The 25,252-nt window shown below is 47.0% G+C and overlaps 1 protein-coding gene across 1 annotated transcript; it reads right to left on the bottom strand.

Annotated features, from left to right (window-relative positions):
* Positions 1 to 2,162: 2,162 nt before the first annotated feature.
* On the bottom strand, positions 2,163 to 23,897 carry pip4p1a (phosphatidylinositol-4,5-bisphosphate 4-phosphatase 1a). The gene is made up of 7 exons (XM_006630140.3): positions 23,701 to 23,897; positions 15,248 to 15,438; positions 12,143 to 12,249; positions 10,957 to 11,062; positions 10,252 to 10,304; positions 8,707 to 8,797; positions 2,163 to 7,989 (listed from the first exon to the last, which is right to left on the bottom strand). Exons 1-7 carry the CDS (start codon positions 23,885 to 23,887, stop codon positions 7,846 to 7,848), a joined length of 879 nt encoding a protein of 292 aa, XP_006630203.2. The 5' UTR covers positions 23,888 to 23,897; the 3' UTR covers positions 2,163 to 7,845.
* Between the last annotated feature and the right edge of the window lie 1,355 nt (positions 23,898 to 25,252).

Consider the following 25,252-nt stretch of genomic DNA (forward strand, 5'->3'; position numbering starts at 1 on the left):
CTAGAAACGGAAGAGTGGTGGAAGATATGTTAACCGTATATTTGAGGGACGGGTGGAAGTTGGTGAAATGGTGCAGGAAGAACTCAAGCTGATCGTTGGAGCATGTGGCGGCACCGACGCAGTCATCAATATATCGTTTGTAGAGGTCAGGGACATAGCCAGTGTAGGAAGCGAAGAAGCGTTCTTCTACCCAGCCGACAAAAATGTTGGCATAGCTGGGTCCCATTCGACATTCGACTTGACATTTTTTTTTACTCAAGACGGTCACTTCATTAAAGTTACGGGCACCCATACATCGCCTCAGAATCTGGTTAGAACCCTTGCAGTGCTGCAGCAAATTAAATAAATTAGACCAATGAGGTCGCTGAAAAGATGGACTGGTCTCCCATCCCGGGTGTAAACATCCTTGTGCCCTTTGCTCTTCAGGACAGGCTCCGGCTCACCGGCGGCCCTAAATTGGAAGAAACGGTTAGAAAATGGATGGATGGAAGGCTAGCAAGAATGGGAGCAGAAATAAAAAAAGGACACCAGGCCCCTCCAGGAGATGAGCTACAGACTCCTCTTAAAGCCTTCCAAGTCTGTATTCACCACATATGTCTTCGCACTGTATGACGTACCACTAAACTGCACTGTCCAGCTTCAGGGAGGGTCTCCAATTGAATGGAGACATTTGCAAAATATATCTAAACATATTTTCCATTGTTTCCTTTTCACCAGTCTCCATTTTTGGTGCAATATCACTTTTGCAGTTTCTCCCTATATTTTGCACTTATGTTACAGGATTACATTAATATGCTAGCACACTTTACATTTCATAAGGAAAAATACAAAAAACATACCACCCCTTGGGTGCAGCACTCCTAATTCTTCACTTCAGAAGCCAGTGGGAGATGATTTTAGATCAATAAGCTATTAAGCCTCATTTTGGCCTACCTGCACATTGTATTAAAAAAACAATGAAGTTAACAATTACAAATTAGTCCACAGAGACTACAAAGACTACAAAGGCAAAGACTACAAATGCACATCTCGTAGAAAGTCTCTTCTGCATGGCTGCAACTGGAGATACTATTATCCTACAGCCATCCTACCAGCAGAAGGCAGTGCTGTGCAACAGACCGAGCCCCTGACAGACTATGAACCTCAGCCCTGCTCACCTGTGTGCTACTTACACCCAGCTGTCAGGCTGGCCCAGTCTGAATCTGCAGTCTCCGTAGGACACAAGATCAAGCTTTGACCACTTGATTCTCGGGCGTCGGGGCTGGTTTAACAAAATCTCCCTGGGTTTGCGAAAGAACTTGTTCGTGCATGAGGTAAATTTTACAAATGACAATAGGCCATTCATCCCATCTCACTTACCTGTTTGGTAGTAATCTCACCCAGCACTGTCCTGACAGAAGCAAGGGTATCGGCTGCAACAACATGGCTGGCTAGCTTGCTCTGTACTCCCATGATCTTTTGCATAAAGACACGCGTCCTCTTCTCACTGTCCTCTTCTCACCTTAAATGTTCTTCCACTAAGAGGGCCTATCTAGCTCATCTGGTTGCTAGTCGTGAAGTGATCTGCAGGTCACATCCAGCGGTTTCTTGAAATAAGCCAGACTGTTGGCTCCAACACCATGGCAGCTAGCCTCGAACCTGCTTGCCAAAAAACAATTTGCGTGTCCCAGCAGCTCAGACTAGATCCAACTTTCATAATTCTTCTTTACACTTCTATAGCGCTTTTCTGGACACTCCACTCAAAGAGGTTCACAGGTCATGGGGATCCCCTCCACCACCACCAGTGTGCAGCCCCACCTGGATGATGCTCCAGTACTCTCGCCACACACCAGCTCTCAGTGGGGAGGAGAGCAGAGTGATGGAGCCAGTTCAGAGATGGGGATTATTAGGAAGCCATGATTGGTAAAGGCCAATGGGAAATTCAGGTAGGAACATCCCAACTCTTTTTGAGAAACGCCCTGGGATTTTTAATGACCGCAAAAATTCAGGACCTCGGTTTTACTCTCATCTGAAGGACGGCACCTTTTCACAGTATAGTGTCCCCCTCACTAGACTGGGGCATTATAGGCTGTACAGTGTATACAGACCCAGGGTGAGCACCCACTACTGACCCCTGTAACCCCTCTTCTTTAAGCTTTAAAAGACCAAACAGCACAGCAATCTCACAGTTCGGGTTTGCCTTTATTTCAGGTATTTACAGCTTATGATTACCTACTCAAGTCAGTTATTAATGTCCAGTTTTCACAACGGGGGGGTTAAACATAGAAGATCATCCGTTAGTCAATGTCCCAACCAGTTCATTAACATTTAAAAAAAAATAACAAAAATAAAGGAAACAAATCTCTGTAAAGGTAGTGCAACAATTAAAGAACAAAGGAAAATAAATACATGTATTTACAAATCACATCTTAACTTATATGTACAAAAGAAATTGTTAGTTCCCAACGAAGAGATTCCACTTAACCAATTTAAAGGATTAATTGGCATGTTTCATTATTTTCTGATTCTCGAATATAAGCTCTATATATACTGAATATATAGATGTAAAAAGCATTGGTGTTCCATTCTTAACCCAGCAACGTCCACAGAAAATCGAATGGCAGCACATTTTGCGTTTCCTCAAGATTCCAAGACTCCCCCCATTCCTGCCCACCCCCCTACTCCCTTTCCCAATTCGGAATTCACAGCCCAGGGAGGGAGCCCTGCGGTTTTGGAAAAAAGGAGCTCGATTCCCATAGGAGTGGGAGCAGCCAGTATTCTCCCATCCTGGTCTTTCCCCCGTTTCGTGCCTACATCCTGTTCACCAAAACAACGGGTGAGCTCAGTGCCCCGCCTGCTCATTTTAAACTGGCAGGTCCCGGACTGGACACGGGGGTGACGAATTGACGCTTCTATGCTCCTATCGATCCCAGCGATCCTGCATCATTCAGACCAGGAGGGTTACCTGGCAGTACCCGTTTAATCCACCGATAACTTAAAGAGCTGGTCGAGGTTTTATTTTAAAATTAAGCCCAAAACGCACTGAATCTCCTAGTCGAGGGCCTGGACATGGACGGTGCACACCGATACAGATGGGGGTGTCGAGAGCTGATGTGCACCAGCTATTGTATCGGTGGGATTGTCTTCACTGGTGCCGAGACAAGCATTCTCAAATTCCCCTACACCAGTGGTTCCTGGTCCCGGAGACCCACACAAACTGCAGCTTTTCATTCCAACACACCTTCATTAGAGTACTGAAGCCTCAACTACGCCCACAAGTTTGCTTCATTGGAATATTGGCATTTTGATTTCTAGCCTCCCGTTTTGGGATTTCGTTTCACTTACGGAACCCAACGGCTCCAACGTGTTTAAGATCTGGGATCAAACAGTTCATTGATGAATATCATTCATGTCAGGTTAATGAAGGGGTCCGATTGTGTAACCAAGGGCTCGGCTGGAACCCAAAACCAGCAGAGGTGTGTGTCTGTGTGTGTGTCTAAGACCAGCATCAGCAACCAAAGCACCTGGATTCCAGGCCATTAATTAACGCGGACGACAATTCAGGATTTGCTTGGAATGACCCAGAAAGACCTGGAATCCAGGTCCGCCCTTGAAATCCTGGAAGAGCGTCTTGGAATCTTAATTTCAGGAGAGGCGCAAGTCCGGCCCCCTTCACATACCATGTGAAGAAGGCGCTTGCCTCTCCAGCACTGATGACTCACAGATACACGGGCTCGGTCACCCCGCCTCGGAAAGGTCAATGCAGTGTCGTGAATGACATTTCCAAGCACCTGTGCCCACCGGGGATTAACACACTGCCCCCTTTTAAGAGTGCATTATTCAGAAGCGGCCGTCGCAATTTTTTGGGTAACGGCAGCTCATTGATTTCAAGGGAAAAAAAAAAGTCACCACCCTGCTTGCAAACTGCCAAACATACACACATTCTGGATAAAAAAAATAATCATTTTGCCCGTGTTGTTTTCAGAACCGCAAATGCATGATTTGTATAGGAAAGGGGGGGTCCAATTCTGGTTCCACAGGGCTGGTGTGCGTCTTAAAGGTCTGCATCCCAACTCGGCTCTTGACGACCAACATCAGCTCAGATTCGGTCAGAGCCAACCAATTTCCCAACCGGGCCCAGCTAATTAGCAGTTGGTGCTTTGACTGAACTTGGAAAACTTGCCGACACGGGGCCCCCGTTTAGGACCAGAGACTGGACCACCCTGGTTTAGACATGAAAAAAAATCTCCTTCATTCTTTCACCAGAGCCTGATGTCTGTGTTTACCGATTTACAAGGGGGGGGCAAGGAAACACAATGTATAGATCAGAAGGAAAAACAAATCTCAAAAAATATAGATTCTTCAGCACTCATGTCAAAATATACAGTACATTAGTGGCTCTGTTATACCCACCATAAAGAAATAGCAGCCAAAAAACAATAATGATAAAGAAAATAAAAACCTTCTAAGGCGAGTACATATAGACCACCTGTTTGTCTGGACGGTAATAGTGAATGCCTATGGGCCACACAGAGACCCAGATTAGCTCATCAGACTAGCTCATAGTATTGTGCAATTATGATCACTTACACGTTGTTTCCAAGCAGTTAAAGTCAGGTTTCACGATAATCTTGGAATGGTTTAAGTGTGTGCAAAGTCAGTTCATGAATACTACCCCTAACGTAAACTAGACTAGTGGTGGGCTATATGTGTCTTTATTAACCGGTTAATAAACAACCTGTTACTGGTTCATGCCAATGGACGTTTACCAATAAAAAGTTACTTTGTGATTTTGTCATTTTTGTTAATTCTGTATTAGGTGGTAGGGCTCTGGTCGGGCCCTCTACATGTTTCGGGGTAGCCTGTCTCTGTCCTAGACCCTTACCAGCCCTTTTAAGCCATCACCTAAGTTGTAAGGGAGACCGTTTCAGCCGTGGAGATTCCAAGGGGCGCCCCCTATAGGATCCAGGGAGGAAGAGAGGCCCACAAGTCCTTCTGCACGACACATGCTGGCAAAAAGTTAAAGGTCATCATTTCTGACTCCTAAAGAAGTAGATGAAACACAATGGTATACCAAGCAGAGTTTAACTACGGCTTCACGGAAAAGAAATATTAAAGGGTAAAGGGGGTAACGACCACTGAACTAAGGTGGCTATAATTTCACCTAAAGGAATGTATTTAAAAGAAATCTGAGCACTGGATTATTTTTCTGTGTGTGTGTGTGGGTGTGTGGGGCTGAAAAGGTTATGAAGATTGATGTATGATGTTCAAACCAACAAATCATTTTCAGAGCAGCCAGAAACCTAGCTTAATATCATGGTTTCTGCACAGTTTCTGCAGACTAGAGGGCACAAAAAAACCCTCCCTCTTTCCCTTGGATGAGACACCGATCTATCGCATGGGGTCACATCCCCCAGCACTTATACAGCTGGGTGGTCTGAAGTAACTGGGATACAGTACCTCTAGGTACATCAGCAGTGTATGCAGCACAGAGTGGAACCTACTGCACTAATATGTCCAAAGGCTTACCCGCTGTGCTACGCCACCCCCAAACATCCTGGTAGTTACTTTAAAACAAACACCCCATACATTTGTGTTATGTGTAAGCTGAAAGAATTACTTGCTTTTAATCATAGGTTTTCTCATGTTAAGAGATTCCTAAACTGTTCGCGTTGAGTTAAGGCGTGAGAGAACAGGAACGATAATCGCTGCCGCCTACTGGCCTCGATTCCCTTGTCATCCCTGACCAGCAAAATGCCCGTTTCCAAAAGACTCCATGCTACTACAGGTCACCTGTGGTCGGACTACAGCTCGGTCCAATCCTGATAGAATAGATCGCAAACAGAGAAGTTCCTCAGCAGTTCACTTCCTTTTCTCCCGTCTAGTTTCGGCTGCAGTGGTAAACCACGGAAATTGGGCGTCAGCTCCACTAAAAGCAAACAAACTTCATCTTGCCGGATATCTGCAGGGAATAAAATATCCTGGTGCAGCCACACATACAGTGAGCAAACGTCACCTCTCACACCCCAGTGGAGAGCGACCAAAGCCATCCTACTTTTAAAACGGATCTTTAAACAGAAGGTTCCACTTCTGTTCATCAAGCGTTAAGGCACTCAAAGTTAGGATTCACTACCCTTCTGCTCAGAAGCCCTTGACTGGCCAAGACTGAACAAGAACCCAGATTAGTATCCACACAGGATAAAAAAATAAGTCTTCTGCTATGCAACAAACAGCTATGCTTGTCCAAAAGCGTTCTACAAAGAGAAATTTAGGAAATCACAAAAACAGCTGTTCCACTCCTGCCTATGTAGGGTGATGACTAAAATGAGGAAGGATCAGATCTGAAAAAGCTCAACTTTGATTCGCAAACTATAATGTCAAAAAATCTGGCCCGTCGGTTCCCAAGAATTTAGGAAGAAGAATGCGAGCTCTGATCACTTGAGCTAGGACCAACTAATGATGGTAATGTAATTTTTTAATCGAAATTAAAAAATGATCTTTGAGGATCTTCTGAGGACTAGGGTTTTGGGGAGTAAAATTAGCAGGGAGGGGTGTTTTTAGTATGGAAAGATGGCTATCAGGGGCAGGCAATATCTCCTAGCTATTAAACACAGATAAAAACTGGGTCCCTAACTTGCAGAACTCATGTGTTTATATGTATATGCATTATCCAGAACACACTGGGGAATCTTACTCTTTTAAAGCATAACTCATCTCCCATTTGATTCCTCTTTCACTTTCGTCTGAATTTTTCTGACTTTCCTTGACGGGAACGTTAGGTGCTTTCAGATTTCGGAGGGACATGTTAAACTCTCAGCAAAGCATAATGGGGAAAAACTAGGATTATCACCAATCCTGCTGTAGCTCAAGAGAGAGCTCAACACAAAGACTTAATGATGGAAGACTCAACTAATACCAAGGTGACACAATAGCAGAAACAAACCTATGTAGCTGGACACATTCATTGGTAAAAAAAATATCAGAAACACAGCCATTTCCCCAACCAGTCTAACCACTGCATTTTCCCAGCAGCCTGGCGATGTGTGGGAGTCTTAAGGAATATGATGTATTTCCATCATCGCTTTCCCAACCAGAACAATATCTAGTTCCCAAGTCCTTTTGAAAAGAAGAATTAGACAGATCCATATATCCAGCAATTCAATCACACACACCACTGGTCTCAGCGCAACCTCCGCAGAAAGCAATCTTTGGAAGAACGTGGATGGGGAGTGGGTTGCCAATATTTCAAGGCCTTGTGGGATACACCCTCACGTAGTGATCGTTCAGCAACTCGACTCTGCAGTCGGATCCTCAAATTCTGACCAGTGAGTTTATAATTGGAGACTGATAACTGAAAACTAACACTCTGTGTACCAGTCGGAGACCCGTGCCAAAGCCTTCAATATCAACTATCTTGCTGTGGAGAAACAAAGAAGAAGCCCCTCAACCTGACACCTGCAAGGATTTCTTCTACCTTGAATCAAGAACAAAACTTTTAAAATCAAAATGTAAAACTTTTAAAATCCCAGCATTCCCTCTTCGCAGAACGAACAGACAACATCTCAGCGATGCTTTAAAGCCAGATTCCTCAGAATTTAAGGTAGGTCAGCTTATAAAAACCGTTCAGGGTGACTTGAGAACTTCTAGGAGGGGAAGAAAATGGCAGGGGGTGTTTAATTAAAGAGATTAACGGCCTCTAATTGGCACGGTCATTACCTCCGCCAAGAAAGCTCAGTGTCAACAAGTGGCAACTGACCCCCCTTTCCAACTCCCATTCACCTCCATCTTTAAAAAAAAACACAAAACAGGCTCATCTCTCATCTTTCCCGCCCCTCCTCACAGGAACCCCTCCGCCACTGTTTTGTTTTATGTGAAGTTCTGGACGGGCTGGCTGACCCTCATACAGGCCCAGTAACAGGCCCGGCCCATGCAGATGAGCGCCAGCAGGATAACCACGACCCAGGAGGCGTAGATGCCTCCGTACCGCTGCGCGTGCTTCCACGTACCAGCCTGTGGGAAAAGCAAGAAAAAAAAAATCAAATAGACAAAAAAAAAAATTGTTCGCTGAAAACCAGGCCCACCAGACACCTCGCCAAAAGGACAGATAGCTCTAAACGTGTCTGTGAACATTTTAATTCACATGAACAGGGTCACTAATCTTCTCTGGACCCATGAAGATTGCAACCACCAACATTTTCTTACAAGACTCACAGACCAAAATGAGGAGTTGTCAATTTTGGGGTCAGCAGTGGGATTTTAGGGAAGATGCATTTAGGTCTGAAAACAGGGGGAAGGAGCATAAGGAACAAATAATCCTGCTGTTGGACCCAGCAATCTGGAATCTTGAGTAGAAGCACCATGGAGTCCTGGGTCGTTTGATTACTGAGGGGGCAGGTTGTTTTCATTCTGCCTGTTATTCTGCCTAATCCATTACAACCGAACATAAAACTGGGATATGCACCTCCCTCTCTAGTTTCCCCCATAGTTTCCTGGGGGAACCAATTCAATCTCACTGTCATTTATGAACAGATTCATGAACTGGGGTTTCGGAACTGACACTGGCACCAAAACCACAGATTCCGGCATTAGAAGATATCTGGATGCAAAACATGCCACATAGCGGCAGAGAGCAACAACCCTTTGCGCTCTGGGACAACAGGGCTACTCTTTTAACCCTCCCAGCTAAACCCCATACTGAGAGAACTAAGAGAAGGAGGGCCAACTCACCGCAAGACCCCCAGCAACCATGGCAAAGAGAAGACCCATCAGGAAGCACCACAGACATCTCTTTCGTGGGTACCTCCTCCCGATGGAAGACCTGGAGGAAAACAGGAGCCAGAGAGCAAACCTCAGTTCCAGCTACAGAATCTTGCCTGCCTACAACATCTCAACCACCCAACCCAAAGTCAGCTTCCTTCTTTCATGCAGCTACTCAACTTCTCCAGCTCAGACGGCGGGGTCAAGACAAGTATTTCTACTGTGCATTACTGCCGGCGAAATACATTTTTTCCTCATCTCTAGTATGACGTGACAGGCCACTCTAGTTCTCCTAACTACCTCCAAAGACCTGAAGGTGCACCACTGAAGCAAGGGATGCACACAGTGGAATTCAAACCAAACCGGGCACCTGTACACCAGATACATGCCGACTACCCACAACCTAGTTCTGGCACTTCTTGGCCAGCAGATGCTAAGTAGTGGCACAACCCTCTCATGTCCCACCTGCAGACAACAAAACCATACTGTGCATTTCAGCAGAGGTTTTGCCCAGAATATCTCTGGAAGAGAATTTAATGTGAGCAATCACACAACACTACTCCCCACCCCCTGCAGGCAGTTAATTGCAAGAGGCCTCCTTCAACAGCCTCCTCACTTTCATGTCCCCAGGTGTGATTAAAGTATGCAGAAGATGGAACCTCTCTTAGTTCTGTGTACAGCTCCAGCCGAACTGGTGTCGGTGTGAGAGAAGACGGACAGCTGACTGAATGTCCTTCTGATTTATGCCAGCAGCTGTGTCACCCTGCATACAACTCACAACTTGCAACCCACTGAAACTAAGCAGGTGTGAGTGGGGACACTATGATGTAAATAGGCGCTGTCCTTCGGTTGAGATGTAAAACCGATGTCTTGACTCTCTTTGGTCATTAAAAACCCCAGGGTGTTTCTCGACAAGGGTAGGGCTGTTAACCCTGGTGTCCTGGCCAAATTATCCACTGGCCTTTACCACTCATGGCCTCCTAATAATCCCCATCTCTGAACTGACTTCATCAATCTGTTCTCTTCCCCACTAATAGATGGTGCGTGGTGAGCACACTGGCGCACTCTGGCTGCCGTTGCATCATCCAGGTGGGGCTACAGATTGGTGATGGTGGAGGAGGGGAGTCCCCATTACCTGTAAAGTGCTTTAAGTGGAATGTCCAGAAAAGCACTATATAAATGTAAGGAATTATTATTATAGAACATGGCTCTGACTGTCTCCAAAAATTCAGTTAATACACCTCAACGATGCCTGACCAGATGTAAGATCTTTAAGGCCTGACAGTCTAGGAACTACTGACTGCTTCTGCACCAGTAAACTCCTGCTTCAAAACAAAACCTGCTATTTTTGCAGATTATATTTGAGATTCCTGCTGATCTCTAATTAAAACTCATCAAGAGGCAAACAAAATAAATCTGTGCTTTCATTTCCAAGTTGGTCTCCACTGCTGACCCATGGCACATATCTCAAGTTGGTACATCCCCTGAATCGATTAATGGGACAAGACTGCTTACACTTTTCTGCAGTGAGGGCATCGTGCTAATGTTCTGTCTGTAAATTCTGTCCACTGCAAAAGAGAGGAGAGACGGCGTTAAGGTCGCCTGAGGAACAGTGATCAGACACGCTTTTCTGCAGACAAGTCTAAACTGAAGAGAAATAAGCAGCGCCGGAGGAAAAAACAAACATGGGTGGCCAGGGTCTGACAGGAAGCAGAAAATATCAGTGGGAAGATGAAGGAGAACAAGTCAGCAGCCTATATTTTTGGAAAAAGGTTGCGTCACAGGACATGCAGGACAAAAACTACTTTGCCTAAAATAAAATAAAGTAAAAAAAATAAATGACCCAAACTGTTTGTTTTTTTTTGCTTACAGAGCCTTATCTTACAGTAATATCTATTATGGAATTTGCTTCTAACCATCCCAGTTTTGGGGGGTTGAGCAGTAAAACCACCAACAAGCACTCAGCTTGTACCCCATATTGAGTGTGACAACTCTCGGGGCGGGGGGGGGGGGGGGGGTTGGACCGAATGGGGACTGAACTCTTGGTTGGGAAGACAGCCAGTCAAACTTAACATGTGCATCCTTGACAGGTGATAGCAAGTACCTGGAATATCTGGGGAGAGGCACTGGGAAACATCACAGACAGGCACCGAGGACCACAGCTGGAGGACATGCCCTCCCCACAAGCTCTGTGGGAGGAGAGTGAAACGGGAAACCTACCAGGAAGGTGTTTTTGCAGTGTCCACAAGTGACGCGAGCTCCTACAGGCTGAGGCTCGGGGCTGGCTGGACCAGGATGGACGGGCCCCAAGTTTATGATCCTTTTACTGCCAGACGAAAGCGAAAGAGTTGAAACCATTTTGACACCAGAGTCATGGAGATAACTAACCTGCAACAAAACCACTTGCAAACCGCTAAGAAGGCAGCGGCATTCCTCTTCTGTGGAAGATCAGATCAGATCACTTTATCAGCCACATACGATTTCTTGCATTAGCAATTTGTCCTTTCGCAGACCCCAGCTTGCTCTCCATGAGACACACAGACAGGGAGAGAGAAGCTGAGGGTCAGAGCGCAGGGTCTGCCATTGTACAGCACCCCTGGAGCAGCTGGGGTTAAGGGCCTTGCTCAGGGGCCCAACGGAATAGGATTCCTCTGCCGGCCGCGGGATACGAACCGGCAACCTTCCAGCCACAGGCGCAGATCCTGAGCCACAGAGCCCAATTACTCCTCCCATTACTTACTCATCGTGTGAGTAATGACATTAATTACAGTGGAAGCTGGATCAACTGCTCATACATTCTGCTGTTCTTGAATGGGATCAGTGGGCTACTTTGCAAATCGTCTGATGGCTTTCCAACACTCTCCCAAAACCATAAAACCGAAATAGCACACAACCGAAAGCTCCACACATCGCTGGCAGACAGCCAGATGGATACCAACAAACGCAGGGGGAGGATGCGACGTAAATCTACAGGCCCGCAGCGGCGCTCCTCAAAGACCCATATTTAGCCAGATGTCCTCTCGGCCACTCCCACTTCCTCCCACTCCCATTCCCATTCCTCAGATGGCAATTCGATGGACAACCACTTCTTTCTCTCCCCCCTTATCCTTTACCACCTGTACTAGACACACCCGGTGGGGAGAGCAACATGCAACACGCACTGCGCACTCTTTTAGTGAACCGCAGCCGGCACGGGGGCTGGGAAAAATGAGTTCCTCAGTTCCGAGGCGGCCGGAGCACACAGGTGCTTACGTAGAGTCCAGGCCGAAACTTCCCGGAGAAGGGAGAAGTGGTTCCGGTACTGGCACAGTTTAGATCAATCGCTAGGGCTCCACATTTGTGGATTATATTAAAAAAAAGAGAGGGGGGTTAATGGCTCTTTCCAAAAGCTGGCCCTGGGACTCACCAGTACGGCCGAGGGCAGGCTATCCTCTGCGACGTCACCTTGCAGATCAGCAGGCAGTTACAGGGACAGCGGACGTACTTTTTCCCGGCGGGAGCGTTCTTGATGGGCTGGAAACCAACAAACAATTAGGACACAAGGGGGTTCCCCATCCACCGGACGCCTGCAGGGTTTTGAGCTTTCTTTAAAGCACCGGTACCTGAGTGCTCAACTCATCCGCTTCAGCCAATAATCGAGCTGACGCAGCTTTGTGGTTTTGATCCAAACCAGACTGCAGACATATATACATGCCAACTCACCAGGACAAGGATTGGGGAATCCCTGAATTAGGGTCACTCATATTTACTCCTGACAACCATTTCACTTCTTATATATCTAGATTGGCCGGGGGGGGGGGCTGTCTCTATGACTACAGTGTTTAACAGCAGTCGGACGATGCCCTATTAATGAGTATAGAGGAATCGCACTGTGCTTTCTGACAGTTCGTGTCCTGCTCCGAGTAAGCAGGTCAGTAAACAGATAGAGAGACCCACAGAGGAAATAAAAAACAATCAAGCTTTCATACACTGAAGCACTGAAAATTAGATCAAATCCTACACGGATGAAATTAAAATGTAAATTGTTTTCTCGGTTTTCAGGTTTATTGGGTTTGAACCTCCCTCACCAATTTGACCAGAACCGTGTAAATGGCTTCAGACATGCCACACAGTGAAAGAATAGTCCCGAACCACTGTCCCATGCAAGTATTGGGTTGCAGAAACGTTCATCTGCTATGAGACTGAAAGCTCGTTAGCTAGAGCATTCAACCCCTTCTTTGATGTATAGCTTCAATGCAAGAAACCTTTCGATCTCCACTCCCCCCCCCCAAACCAAACCTTTGACCACGCTGGTTGAATCCACGTCAGTCTCGCGGCACCCCACTGCTCTGAGCTGACTCGCACCGACATCAATTAGAGCCTCCCTGTGTCCTGGGGGAAACGTGCTTCAGGGCGTACGGCAGGAGTCCAGCACAACACCACCAGAGACCACCGCACGTCAGCGGATCAGAGAGTCATGTTACGTTGCAGGGGAGGAAAGAAAGATGTCTCCGACTCGGGGTGTTTTTCTCCAGTAAGAATAGCTGTTCAGGACCGGACTTTGTGCTTTGTGTCTGTTACGACCCCAAGTGTCTAGGGGTAAAGGGGTGTAACGTTTAGCATAATTTTCGGAAGCAGGTGGACTCTGGGGAGGGACTAGGAAGCGCGATATTAAGGTTCTGTGCAAAAGTGATGATTTTAAGTTGAATAGGTTACTGGTACGTAATAGGACACAATAACACACAGGGTAAGGGAAATGAAGTGGTGCCAAAGAAAAGAAAATAACAAACAAAATGGAGCTGGCTAAGAAAGTGAGGGAAAGCTGACCTGACTACAAAAGAAAACCCGAACACACGGTCTTCGGCGTCTTCAACACCCTAGCTAACCTCCACTGACTACCCAAAACCATACAAGACAAACGGCACTCACCCATACTAAACTAGTCTGACTAATACAAGAATCAACTGTGCGTGCAAAATGTACCCAACAACCTGAACTAACTCTATACACAAAAGTTCACACAAAAACATGAGTGAACTAGGAATACAAACAAGAGTAGACAAGTAACAGGGTACAAATGAACACAGAGGTTGATGATACAATACGTTTGGGCAAGGTAATGGCAAAATAAGGATAACCCAAATAAACGAAAGTACAAAGAGACGAACAGAAACCAACAAAAAAACAAAGTCGTAGCTATACGAAAACATACACACACACAGAAAGCAAAACAACAAACCAACAAAGCCGAGGCAAAAACGAAGTGAAAACCAAAGCCGAGCGGGACCGAAGTCAAACGAAAGGCCCCTTCCTCCTGAAAGCCTCCATGTTTTATACTGAATAATATGAGTTGTGATTGATCGAGAAGCTAACTGAAGATGATGCCATACGGAAACAGTGGTGTAATGATGGACCAACGGGGAAGAGAGAACAATCAAAGTCACAAGTGTGGACTGTAACAACAAACACGCACAGACCACACACTGGGACGTAACAGTGTCAGCTGGCATTCACTGAAATAATCGTCTGCTGAAAATGGATGGTCTTGTGTTTTTACATGGGGCGCGCCCGATACACATTGTTACTGTTACTGGGCCTGTTTGAGGGTCAGCCAGCCCGTCCAGAACAAAGCAGTAGCAGAGGAGGGGCGGGAAAGATGAGAGATGAGCCCGTTACGGGATTTTTGGGGGGCAAGGTGTCTGGTGATTTTTTTTCTTGCTTTTCCCACAGGCTGGTACGTGGAAGCACGCGCAGCGGTACGGAGGCATCTACGCCTCCTGGGTCGTGGTTATCCTGCTGGCGCTCATCTGCATGGGCCGGGCCTGTTACTGGGCCTGTATGAGGGTCAGCCAGCCCGTCCAGAACTTCACATAAAACAAAACAGTGGCGGAGGGGTTCCTGTGAGGAGGGGCGGGAAAGATGAGAGATGAGCCTGTTTTGTGTTTTGGGAAAGTTGGAAAGGGGGGTCAGTTGCCACTTGTTGACCCTGAGCTTTCTTGGTAATGACCGTGCCAATTAGAGGCTGTTAATCTCTTTAATTAAACACCCCCCTGCCATTTTCTCCCCCCCCTAGAAGTTCTCAATTCACCCTGAACGGTTTTTAAGCCGACCTACCTTAAATTCTGAGGAATCTGGCTTTAAAGTATTTTATAGGAAAGACAGGTGTCGTTTTTTCTACATTTTCGGTGAGAACAGCTGTTCAGGACCGGACTCTGTGCTTTGTGTTCACTGAAATGATCGTCTGTTGAAAATGGATGGTCTTGTGTTTTTAGATGGGGCACACCCGATACACATTTACATATTTTACCGTTAGAGCTGGGGACACAGAGGCGTCTCCCAGGAAAAGAGGCCATATTATTCACAGTGGATACGAGCCGAGACTTCCCTGTGGTGGTGGTGGAAGAGGGCAGGGCAGGGCAGGGCAGGGGTCTTGCAAGGGTGAAAAGGGGGTGAGCCCTCCGACAAGACCCCTTATGATTTGTATGTTAAGGTGGCGGGATGGGAGGGGGGAGTGTGGGGTTCAGATACTCACCGTTGCCTCGTTGCACACCCCACACTTGACCACATGCTGGTGCATCTTGCCCTCCACGTTGATGAGCGACTGGCACACCCGGCAGTTGATCATGGGGGCGCTGCCGCTCTCCGGGGAGGTCATGGGGGAGTAGGGCGGGGGGTCCTCGCCGGGCAGCACCGAAGGCTGGGAGCTGGGGAACCCCGGGAAGCCTGCGGAAAGAGCACCGAGGAGGCGGGGCTACGTCAGAGGCACACAGTTGTTGCTGATCCTTGGAGAAGAACCTTTTCCTTCTAAGTAGCAGCTACATCACCCTGCAGCTCCCAGCTGGCAGCCCCACTGGAGCTCAGCAGGTGTGAGCCTGGTCAGTACCTGGATGGGAGACTCCTGGGAAAGCTCAGGTTGCTACTGGAAGAGGTGTCAGTGGGGCCAGTAGGGGGCGCTCACCCCGCGGTCTGTGTGGGTCCTAATGCCCCAGTATACTGACAGGGACACTAGACTGTAGAAAAGGCGCCGTCCTTCGGAAGAGACATAAAACCGAGGTCCTGACTGCCTGCCATCATTAAAAATCCCAGGGCATTTCTCGAAAAGAGTAGAGGTGTTACCCAGGTGTCCTGGCCAAATTTCCCCCTGGCCTTTACCAACCATGGCCTCCTAATAATCCCCATCTATGAACTGGCTTCATCACTCTGCTCTCCTCCCCACCGATAGCTGGTGTATGGAGAGTGTACTGCACAATTTGGCTGCAGTCGCTTCATTCCAGATGGTGGTGGAGGGGAGTCCTCATTACTGGTAAAAAGCAATGAGTGAAGTATCCAAAAAAAGCACTACATAAGCGGAAGGAATCAAATCTTTCAAGCGCATGAGGAATCTTATTTTACAAGAAGGCTGTACAGAGGTGCAACATCAATGCCATGAGATTTCAAGATCACTTTATTGGCCATATGCAATTTTTTTGTATTAGGAATTTTTCCTTTCATGTACCCCATGAGACACACAGACAGGGAGAGAAGCTTGGAGTCAGAGCGCAGGCTCAGCCATTTATACGGCATCCCTGCAGCAGTTGGGGTTAAGGGCCTTGCTCAGGGGCCCAATGGAGTAGGATTCCTCTGCTGGCCGCAAGATACGAACCGGCAACGTTTCAGCCACAGGCGCAGATCCTCAGCCACTGAGCCACCACTCTGCCCCAGTTGCAGGTTAGAGAGGAGACCAACAAGAAAATTTCCAGCTAACGGCAAGAACTGCAACAGAGAGGGTCTGTAAATCTTAAGCCCACTATTCATGATGCCAAGCAGAGGTAACCTCTAGCTTAGCAAATCTCCTAGATAAAAGTTTAATAATAAAATTTAAATGGTGCTACATAAAATCATCTTCTTAAAGCACTTTACAGGAAAAAAATAAAATAAAACCATCAAGACAGGTGATGAAATTAATACAAAGAAACACAAAAGATTAGAAAAGCAGAAGAAGGTGCAAGGAGCAGACACAGACATGAAAGCCTTTCCGCAGGAGAAGGTAATGAGTTTGGATTTGAAGCTGCTCGGGGAAGGTGACTCTCCGATATCCTCGGGGACAGGATTCCAGAGCTTTGAGGCATAGAAGGAGAAGGACTCGTCTCCTACAGAATGTAAACTAGCTTGGGAAACAGACAGGAGACCCCAGTCAGAGGAGAGAAGGTTGCGAGGTGGGGAGTAGGAAGACTGTAACCCATGCAGAGCCTTACAAGTGATCATGAGATCAGGGGTTCTCAATGCTGGTGCTCTTTCCAGCCTCGTTTACCCAATTCCCCAAATAAAGCCTTAACTGAAGACAAGTATATCGACTGCAATATTAGCAAGTGTCCCCCCCCTCCACACTAAAGTTTTTAAAGTTTTGCAATTTTATGCAAGAAAGGCAATCGTTAAAAGCCGACCTCCAACATGTTAAAGAGCTGAAAACCATCAACCTGACCGACTAAGCCTGTTATTGAGTCAATGAAGGGTTCAGCTTTGTGACGGAGCAGAGCTGGAACAAAACCCAGAAATGTGTGTGGGGATCCAGGACCAGGAACCCCTAAAATCAGATTGAAGAAGGGCACAATTTCAATTCAAGTCAAGCTTTATTGTCCCATGGGGGAAATTTGTTTTATGGCACAGTCAAACACAACACAATGACAAAGACATCAACAAAAGGGAAGAGAATACAGTAGTATTACAGGAGATGAAAAACAAGAGAGAAGAGACAAGGTAGATACTTTGCATTGTTTAAGAGTGTACTTGCAGTGGGAATAAAAGATTTCCTGAGTCTGTTGGTTTTACACCTGGGGGGCACAGAGGTGTCTCCCAGAAGGGAGAAGTGTGAATTCGCAAAGGAGGGGGTGAGACACACATATTCCCTGATGCTTTTGGCTTTCTTAGTCACCCTCTGTTTGTAACAGATGCTTAAGTTGATTTGATTATTCAGCCGGCAGAGGAATCCTACTCCGTTGGGCTCCTGAGCAAGGCCCTTAACCCCAACTGCTCCAGGGGTGCTGTACAATGGCAGACCCTGCGCTCTGACCCCAGGCTCTCTCCCTATCTGTGTGTCTCATGGAGAGCAAGCTGGGATATGCGAAAAGATAATTCCTAATGCCAGAAATTGTAAAGGGTTAATAAAGTAATGTGATTATTATTAATTCTTGTTCCCTTGCACCTGAGCTCCTAAGTATCTAATTAAATGACTCCAATGCTTAACTGGAGATATTGAAGCCTGTCCTTGTTCTTGAGAAGCTGGGCATTTAAAGAGGCCAGTAAATTCGAGTGTCAAATTACCCTTGGGAGACAGAATGGGCTCCCCTGTCTTAGGCCTGCACAGGGCTTTTGTGCCCCCTGAGGTCAAACCATGCCAACCGCGTTGATCTTTAAAAAAGGAATCATACAGAAACATTGAGGGGAGGAATCAAGTACAAATCAAGGAATTGTAAAGACTCAAGTCATTAACCTTTAATTAAGCTTCCTTAAACCACAGCTCTTCAAAACTGTCTGCATGTTGTGGAGTGTTTATGAAGCTTGTATGAATAAACCCTTGTGACACTCATCACAAGGCTACCCCCCTCCCCTCCCCCTCCATTGCAAGAGAGCTAAACAAGAAAGGGAGATATTTGCCATTCAAAGGTCGTTTTTCCACACCTTCTCTTACTTTTTTTACCCTTCCTCTCACAGCAAGAACTCCTTTGCTACTGCAGTTCCCCAGTTCCCTGCTTTATTAAAAATAATTAGCGAATAAAGCTTGGTTTTTCCCTTCCCTGAAAGGAGGCATTTCAGGAATGCTCTGGGGTTGCTAGGCAGCGCAGATTTACCTTATTAAACACGGTAGACTTTTTTGTTTTTGCGCGTTTGCGTCCTGAGGAGTTTCACAGGTCATGCAAGTCTCTCCTCCCCATGCGCTATGCAGGAGCAGGTCCATTCTGCTCATTCTGTCCCCTCTCGGAGGCCATTATCTGCTTGGCCGCTACCTCCTGCTGTCCAGCAGACCGAAAAGCACCAGCTGACCACATGCACCATCTGCAGCCCAGTCCCTGGCATTGCCCTGCAACACAAGATCGACTGCCAAGGCCCGGGAGGCTAGCTGGAATGTCAAACTCGGCTGGTCCCTGCTGGGTCGTGAACGCGGGGGGATCTCTTTGTTTAAGCGAGCCAGCTTCTGCGACATGTCTGGGCGGCCCTGCTGCAGACTCCCGCTCCTCTTTGCGAAAGGAAGGGCCTCCCGCTCTCGAGATCACAGGCTGTGGCAAGGGCTCTAACACCCGCTAATTCCAATTTAAAGGGGATTTACTTTCACCTCTCTTTCTTAACAGGTTTGGGAGAACTTACAATTCCCCCTCCCTCCCTCGGTAACAACCCCCTCAAAAAAAAAAAGTCTGATGCTTAAAAACAAGTCAGCATCTTCAAAACGCTACGATTTACGGACTTCAGATGACAAACAGGCTGCGTCTGACGAATCGGGCAGTAAAACAGTACAGCTCCTTTTCCCCTCTTAGTGGGGGTTGGGAGCAGACTGTGCGTCGAAGCCCTCCAGTAAGCATTTTTCTGCCATCACGATCCTTCAAGTTGCGAAACGCTAGGCCAAAAGGCAAACCGTGGGCTTTTGGAGCTACAAACAAAAACTTTGACATGGGAGAAGTCAGCTGTTTGTTATTCGGCAGAAGTGCTGACAGATAAAAACCGAAACGAAAAGGAAACCCCCTTTCAAGAGAACCAGCAGCGACTCTCGGTCCTGGTGCTGGAGGAATCCCAGTTTCCGAGGGGTTTTGTTTCAGCTGGACCCTCAATCACCAATGTTAACTTCTGCTGGTAACCAGTCTGCTTTTTGCGATAATAATTCCCCCGTTACAGCACATTATTTCCAGGAATGTCGGAACACAGAGGTTAGCTCTCTGGTCAGTTTGCAAATGATGAGTTTGCTCCTTTTTTTTCTGGATAAATAGATCTAGACAGGTGAACATCTGATGATGGACAAACAGGTGAGAGAGACAAGATCTTGGGATGGGACGGGTGTGTGGTACTGGAGCATCATCCAGGTGGGGCTGCACACTGATGGTGGTGGGGGGGAATACCCATTACCTGTAAGGCGCTTTGAGTGGACTGTCTAGAAAAGTGCTATATAAGTGTAAGAAATTATTACTACTACTACTACTATGTAGGACAAGAAAAAAATAACTACTGTACCGGGGTATTGTTGAAATAAAGGCCTGAGTCCAGAAACCAGGAAGCAGATCAGTTACTGGGACCAGTTAGCAGTGGTGATGAAGGGCCCAATTGGAACAAAACCCAAGGGACACAGAACCTCCAGAACCAGAATCAAAAGTCACAATTCCACCCACTGAGTGCAGACCGTAATCCTCACCGTGACCAACGCTTGGAAATCGCTTATTAAAGGCGTTACAAACTCTAACACTGGAAAATTGTTATACAGTTTTGTTCAGGCAGTTAAGATGTCAGGATTTACGCTTGATCCTGCCCTGGGGGCGGTCTAAGTACAATTTACACACCAGACCGTCAGCACTGGGAGAAAGAGAAAGCTCTCATTGTGTCGCTCATTTCCTGACTGGCATCACAGTACAGTACGAGCCATCTGTAAGTTTTTTTTTTAAGCCTTGAGTGCACAACTAACACATTGCCACAGCATTGAACTTGTGCTGGAATACATCCCATCAAGAAAAACCCGGAAGGCGATCCTGATCATGAAAAGAAGTCAATGTCCCTTTGTAATGCGTCAGAGCTACAGGACCTGCCTGCAACATTAACGTTCCGGCTAGCAGGTTGTGCACAGGATCAGCGGAAGATTTGTTCCGGATAAGAACTCGGCGGGAAGGAGGACATGCAGGTGTGTTTGTGTGAGGTCTTAGGGATGTACAAATTCCACAGGACACAGGTTCCCAGGAAAAGGACTGGACCGCCCTTCTGTCTAGAGCCCAGAAAGAGAAATCCAGGGAGCAGCAGAAAAACTTCTTGGTTCGGGTGAACGCTATACATCACGTGGGCCGCTGGCAGACCGGCCGGAGACCGGCGAGGATTCGGGTTCCGAAACGGGGCCGATTCACAACACGGCAACCACGTTCACAGCCGATCAAACCTGAACGTTAGAATCCAACCCCAAAAAAAAGGAAGGCAATCCCGAAACAAGACGAATAACATCTGGCCGACTACACAATTAAAACGAAAAGGACGGCCAAAGCAGACGACCTGGGCTTTGCTGCGGCTCGATGTTTTCAGTTCTAGAACAACAAGAGCATTCTAGAATGACAGCAGCTCCTACAGCCTATTCCTGATCATCAGGTTCCCCGGATACAGCATCTTCACAGCTCCCGATTCATAAGATACTCTGGAGCAACGCACCAGACTGCCCCCTAGAACTTAACATCCCCTGCATGACAAAACACACTATTTCCTGGCACGAGTTCCTAAAAATAGCTTCCGGAGGCTTCCTTGTGCTTTCACGCTAACTTCTGAATTCTTCGCAAAGTTTGTTCGCCCTGGAACCGGCCATCTTCCTCCGAGAGGAAGTGAAATCCGGCCCCTTCGATCACGACTCATGGCCATCCATCCCTGCAGTAAGACTGCCTGCCACTCACAACTTCTTCACCGAGAGATTCCACTCTTGAAAAACAAAACGATCATTAAGAGCACAACCGGGACCTTTAGAAACCAAACCATCCATTTTCTAACCACTTCATCCCATTCAGGGGCGTGGGGGAGCCAGAGTCTATCCTATCATCCAGGTGGGGCTGCACACTGGTGGTGGTGGAGGGGATCCCCATTACCTGTGAAGCGCTTTGAGTGGAGTGTCCAGAAAAGCGCTATATAAGTGTAAGCAATTATTATTAATTATTATCCCAGCAAGCAATGGGCAGAAGGCAGGATACACCCCAGACAGGATGCCACAGACACTTGCACCAGTTTTCCCAGAAGCCAATTAACCTCCCAGCACGTCTGTGGGAGGTAACTGGAGCATCTAGAGGAAACTCACAAAAACTCAGGGGGGAACATGCAAACTCCACACAAACAGGTCTGGAATTGAACCCAGGGCCCCAGCACTGTGAGGCAGTCATATTAATCACTGAACCACCTTGCCTCCCACCTTTATAAATATTATTAATTTGAAATAAAAAGTGACCCATTTCTAACAGCTGAGAAGTTTAAAGGGAACAGCAGCAGCTTCTCATCCAGGATTTGAACCCATAACCTTTCAGCTACAAGTCCAACATCCCACCCAGTACTCTACAGCACTAAGCCATCACTGTCCCAACCACTACCCTCATATAAAAAAAGATGAGCCAATTATTTTTCCTTTAGCATTTTTAAAGACGTTTTACCATTTAAATTAAATTAATAGTAAAGTTGAAACGTTTTCTCTTGCAATTGATAAACACTTCAGAAAGTTTTACCTGCCTTTCCCTAAATAAAAGAATATGAATAATTCTATTATCCCTGCATTACCAGTCATCTTTCCAGAAAGGCTCACTTGTGAATACATGTTTGCTGGAATAATAATAATAATAATAATAATAATAATAATAATAATAATAATAATTTTTGCCAAACACTTAACATGAAAGATTTTGTACAGATAGTCAGGACTAAATGAATACATAACACAATTGCACAAGCTACTAAGGAGATCGAGAGGAGTAGCTTCCTTCATTATACGCTGGGAGAAAACCACGCAATTACGCACAGACAAGGAAACGCTAAAATTAACTCTCGTGTGAGTGCAAACACGCTTTCAAGAGGCTGTTGTGTGGGGCAAACAAACACTAAACTACATTTCCCACAAGCCCTTGCAAACACTCTCCCGAGCTGTCGGCGAGGCGGGCAAAAGAGCTTAGCTCCGCCTTTGCCAAAACGTGGTTGGCTGCTGTGTGGTGGAACCGGCAGAAAGAGCCACGGGGTGGCTCGAAACGCCCGTCAATCAAATCAGGTGCTCGGCTGCAATTGCAAAAGCAGCGTAAACATTGCGGAGCATCATCAATTCATTGACCAAAAAAAAGAAACACAAACAATGAAAACATCTTCTAATAGAGGGAGGCGCCGGCAGCTATTAAAATGAAATGATCTAGCAAAAGACCAAGTTATAAATGCAATCCTTTCATTCTGTGACCGCGAATTCGAAGAGCAGCGCCCTTTCCGTAGCCTTCTTTCTTAAAGCAGTCAAACCAAGTAAGCCCCTCTTCAGCCCCCGTTTCGCAAAAGGGGGAGAGTCCTGTTTTCACGCCCTGAAACTTGTCCAGTTTTCACGAACCCGCGCGAAAACCCACACAGCTCGTCTCCTGAAACACCAGCTGCCCGGAGCGCATATAGCAGGTCAGCAGTTTCAGGTGGACATGGCTGCTGCGTTCACTCCGCATTAAAACACGCGTGAGACAATCGATATTTCTCCACTCCGTCGAATCAGCCCCAACTAAAAGAGTGACAGACATTCACAATATACCCAGCGTGCGAACGGGGTACGCGTGTGTAGGGAAGGAGGAGGAGGACGAGTTTCACAAGAGACGTCCGAGTGCTATCGACTACGCACAGAAACGCAGAAATCCGTATTTTTGGAGGAAAATGACGATCACTTGTTGGGGGTGGTTGAAACGCACAGTGAAATGCATTGTCGGCCTCTAAACAGTACCGGAAAAGCTGAAGAGAATTACAGGCTAGGAGATTCCCAGATTCATACCATTAACAATGCATCGCTTGGACGGAGGACACTTATTCACGCACGGCCTTTAAAGAAATAAATCCCTCCTTTATCGCCTCACAAAGTGGCCATCAGTGCAGAGGTTAGCGAGCCATTATGCTAATGTAACTGGACGCCTATAAGATACGCAAGCATGTTTTTCCTTCGGTCTTATTTCCTTCATTTTGCCACAGCGGGGGAGTGTTTATACTGGAGCCCCACCGGCGGTCACCCACTATGCTACAGGGCAGGCAAGGAAGGCAGGCAGGCTTCGGCGCATCGCTCGTACTCACTCTGCGGCTTGTTCGGGAGGCCATACGGCGGGGCGGAGGGCAGTCCGCCTCCGGGGAGGCCCCCGCCGGCGCTGAGACCTCCATCGCTCAGATCGGAGAGGAGCGGGGAGCGCTCGCCGTCCGCCATACCGGGTGAGAATAGGCAGGGAAGGGAGCCTGAGCTACTGCGCTGCGCACCCGGCGTCATATGACGAGGCCCGCGCTCGCCCTCGCCATGTGACACCTCCCTCTTCCAGCGCACACTCGCACTTCCGTAGTGCGACGGCGTTTGTCTGCGCTCGTACGCCTGGCCCGTGGCCGTGAGCGGACGCAACCTTCCTGCCAACTAACCCCACATCACTGAGATCACATCAGCAGCCCTGATGATCCCAGAGAGTCGTAACGCTGTAGGTTTAGAATGTATCGCCTGACATCGCCTATTTCAACAGCGGAGTCAGCCATATCACCTTACAACTCCCGACTGACAACGTGAATGGGAGACCTGCTGGGAAAAACTAAGGTTGCTGATGGAAGAGGTGTTAGTGGGGCTAGCAGGGGGCGCTCACCCTGCGGTCTGTGTGGGTCCTAATGCCCCAGTATGGCTTACTATAGTATAGTAATGGAGACACTACATTGTAAAAAGGCGCCGTAGTCCTTCGGATGAGACGTAAAACCGAGGTCCTGACCCTCGGTGTTTTCTCGAAAAGAGCAGGGGTGTTACGCTGGTGTCCTGGCCAAATTTCACAATGGCCCTTACCAATCCTGGCTCCCTAATAATCCCTTTCTATGAATTGACTTTAGTGATTTTACTCCCCACTGTTAGCTGATGTGTGGTGAGCGTTCTGGCGCACTATGCCTGCTGTCGCATCATCCAGGTGGGGCTGCACACCGGTGGTGGTGGTGGTGGAGACGACCAGGTGCATTCTCAAGGATCCCAGTCACAAACTGTTTTCCTCCCTACCGTCCGGTAAATGGTACCGAACATTCGGTCCAAGTCCAACAGACTACGGAACAGCTTCTACCTCCAGGCAGTAAGACTGCTAAATAGCCAACCTGCAGCTCCTTCAGCAAATCACTATGGCTACATGGACACAGTTTTCACTGTACTGTGCACACTGCACTACTTGGACATAATATATTGCATACACCATGGACACAGAGCAGCTCTATTCATATCGAGTTTTGGCTGAGTTTATTTTATTCATAGTCTATTACATTATGTATTAGTATCTAACCTTATTTTGTCACTTCAATTTTGTGATATTTACCCCCCGTGAGCTCACAGAAAAGACATTTCATTGCCAGCAGCTACTGCTGCATGCTGTATTGTTGTGCATTTGATAAATTGATCGATTAATTTAGGGGAGTCCCCATTACCTGTAAAGCGCTTTGAGTGGAGTATCCAGAACAGCGCTATGTAAGTGTAACAATTATTGTCCGTTTCAGGGCTCTTGCCTTCCTCTTTAATCATAATCAACCCTACTGGGACCGGTTTTAACTTTTACTTTACCATTCCCGTTTGTCGTTCATGTGATCATGGGTTCGTCTTGTGTTAAGTGCATTGTTGGGTCTT

The sequence above is a fragment of the Lepisosteus oculatus genome, chromosome 4 (genome assembly GCF_040954835.1).
Source record: "Lepisosteus oculatus isolate fLepOcu1 chromosome 4, fLepOcu1.hap2, whole genome shotgun sequence".
Lineage (NCBI taxonomy): Eukaryota > Metazoa > Chordata > Actinopteri > Semionotiformes > Lepisosteidae > Lepisosteus > Lepisosteus oculatus.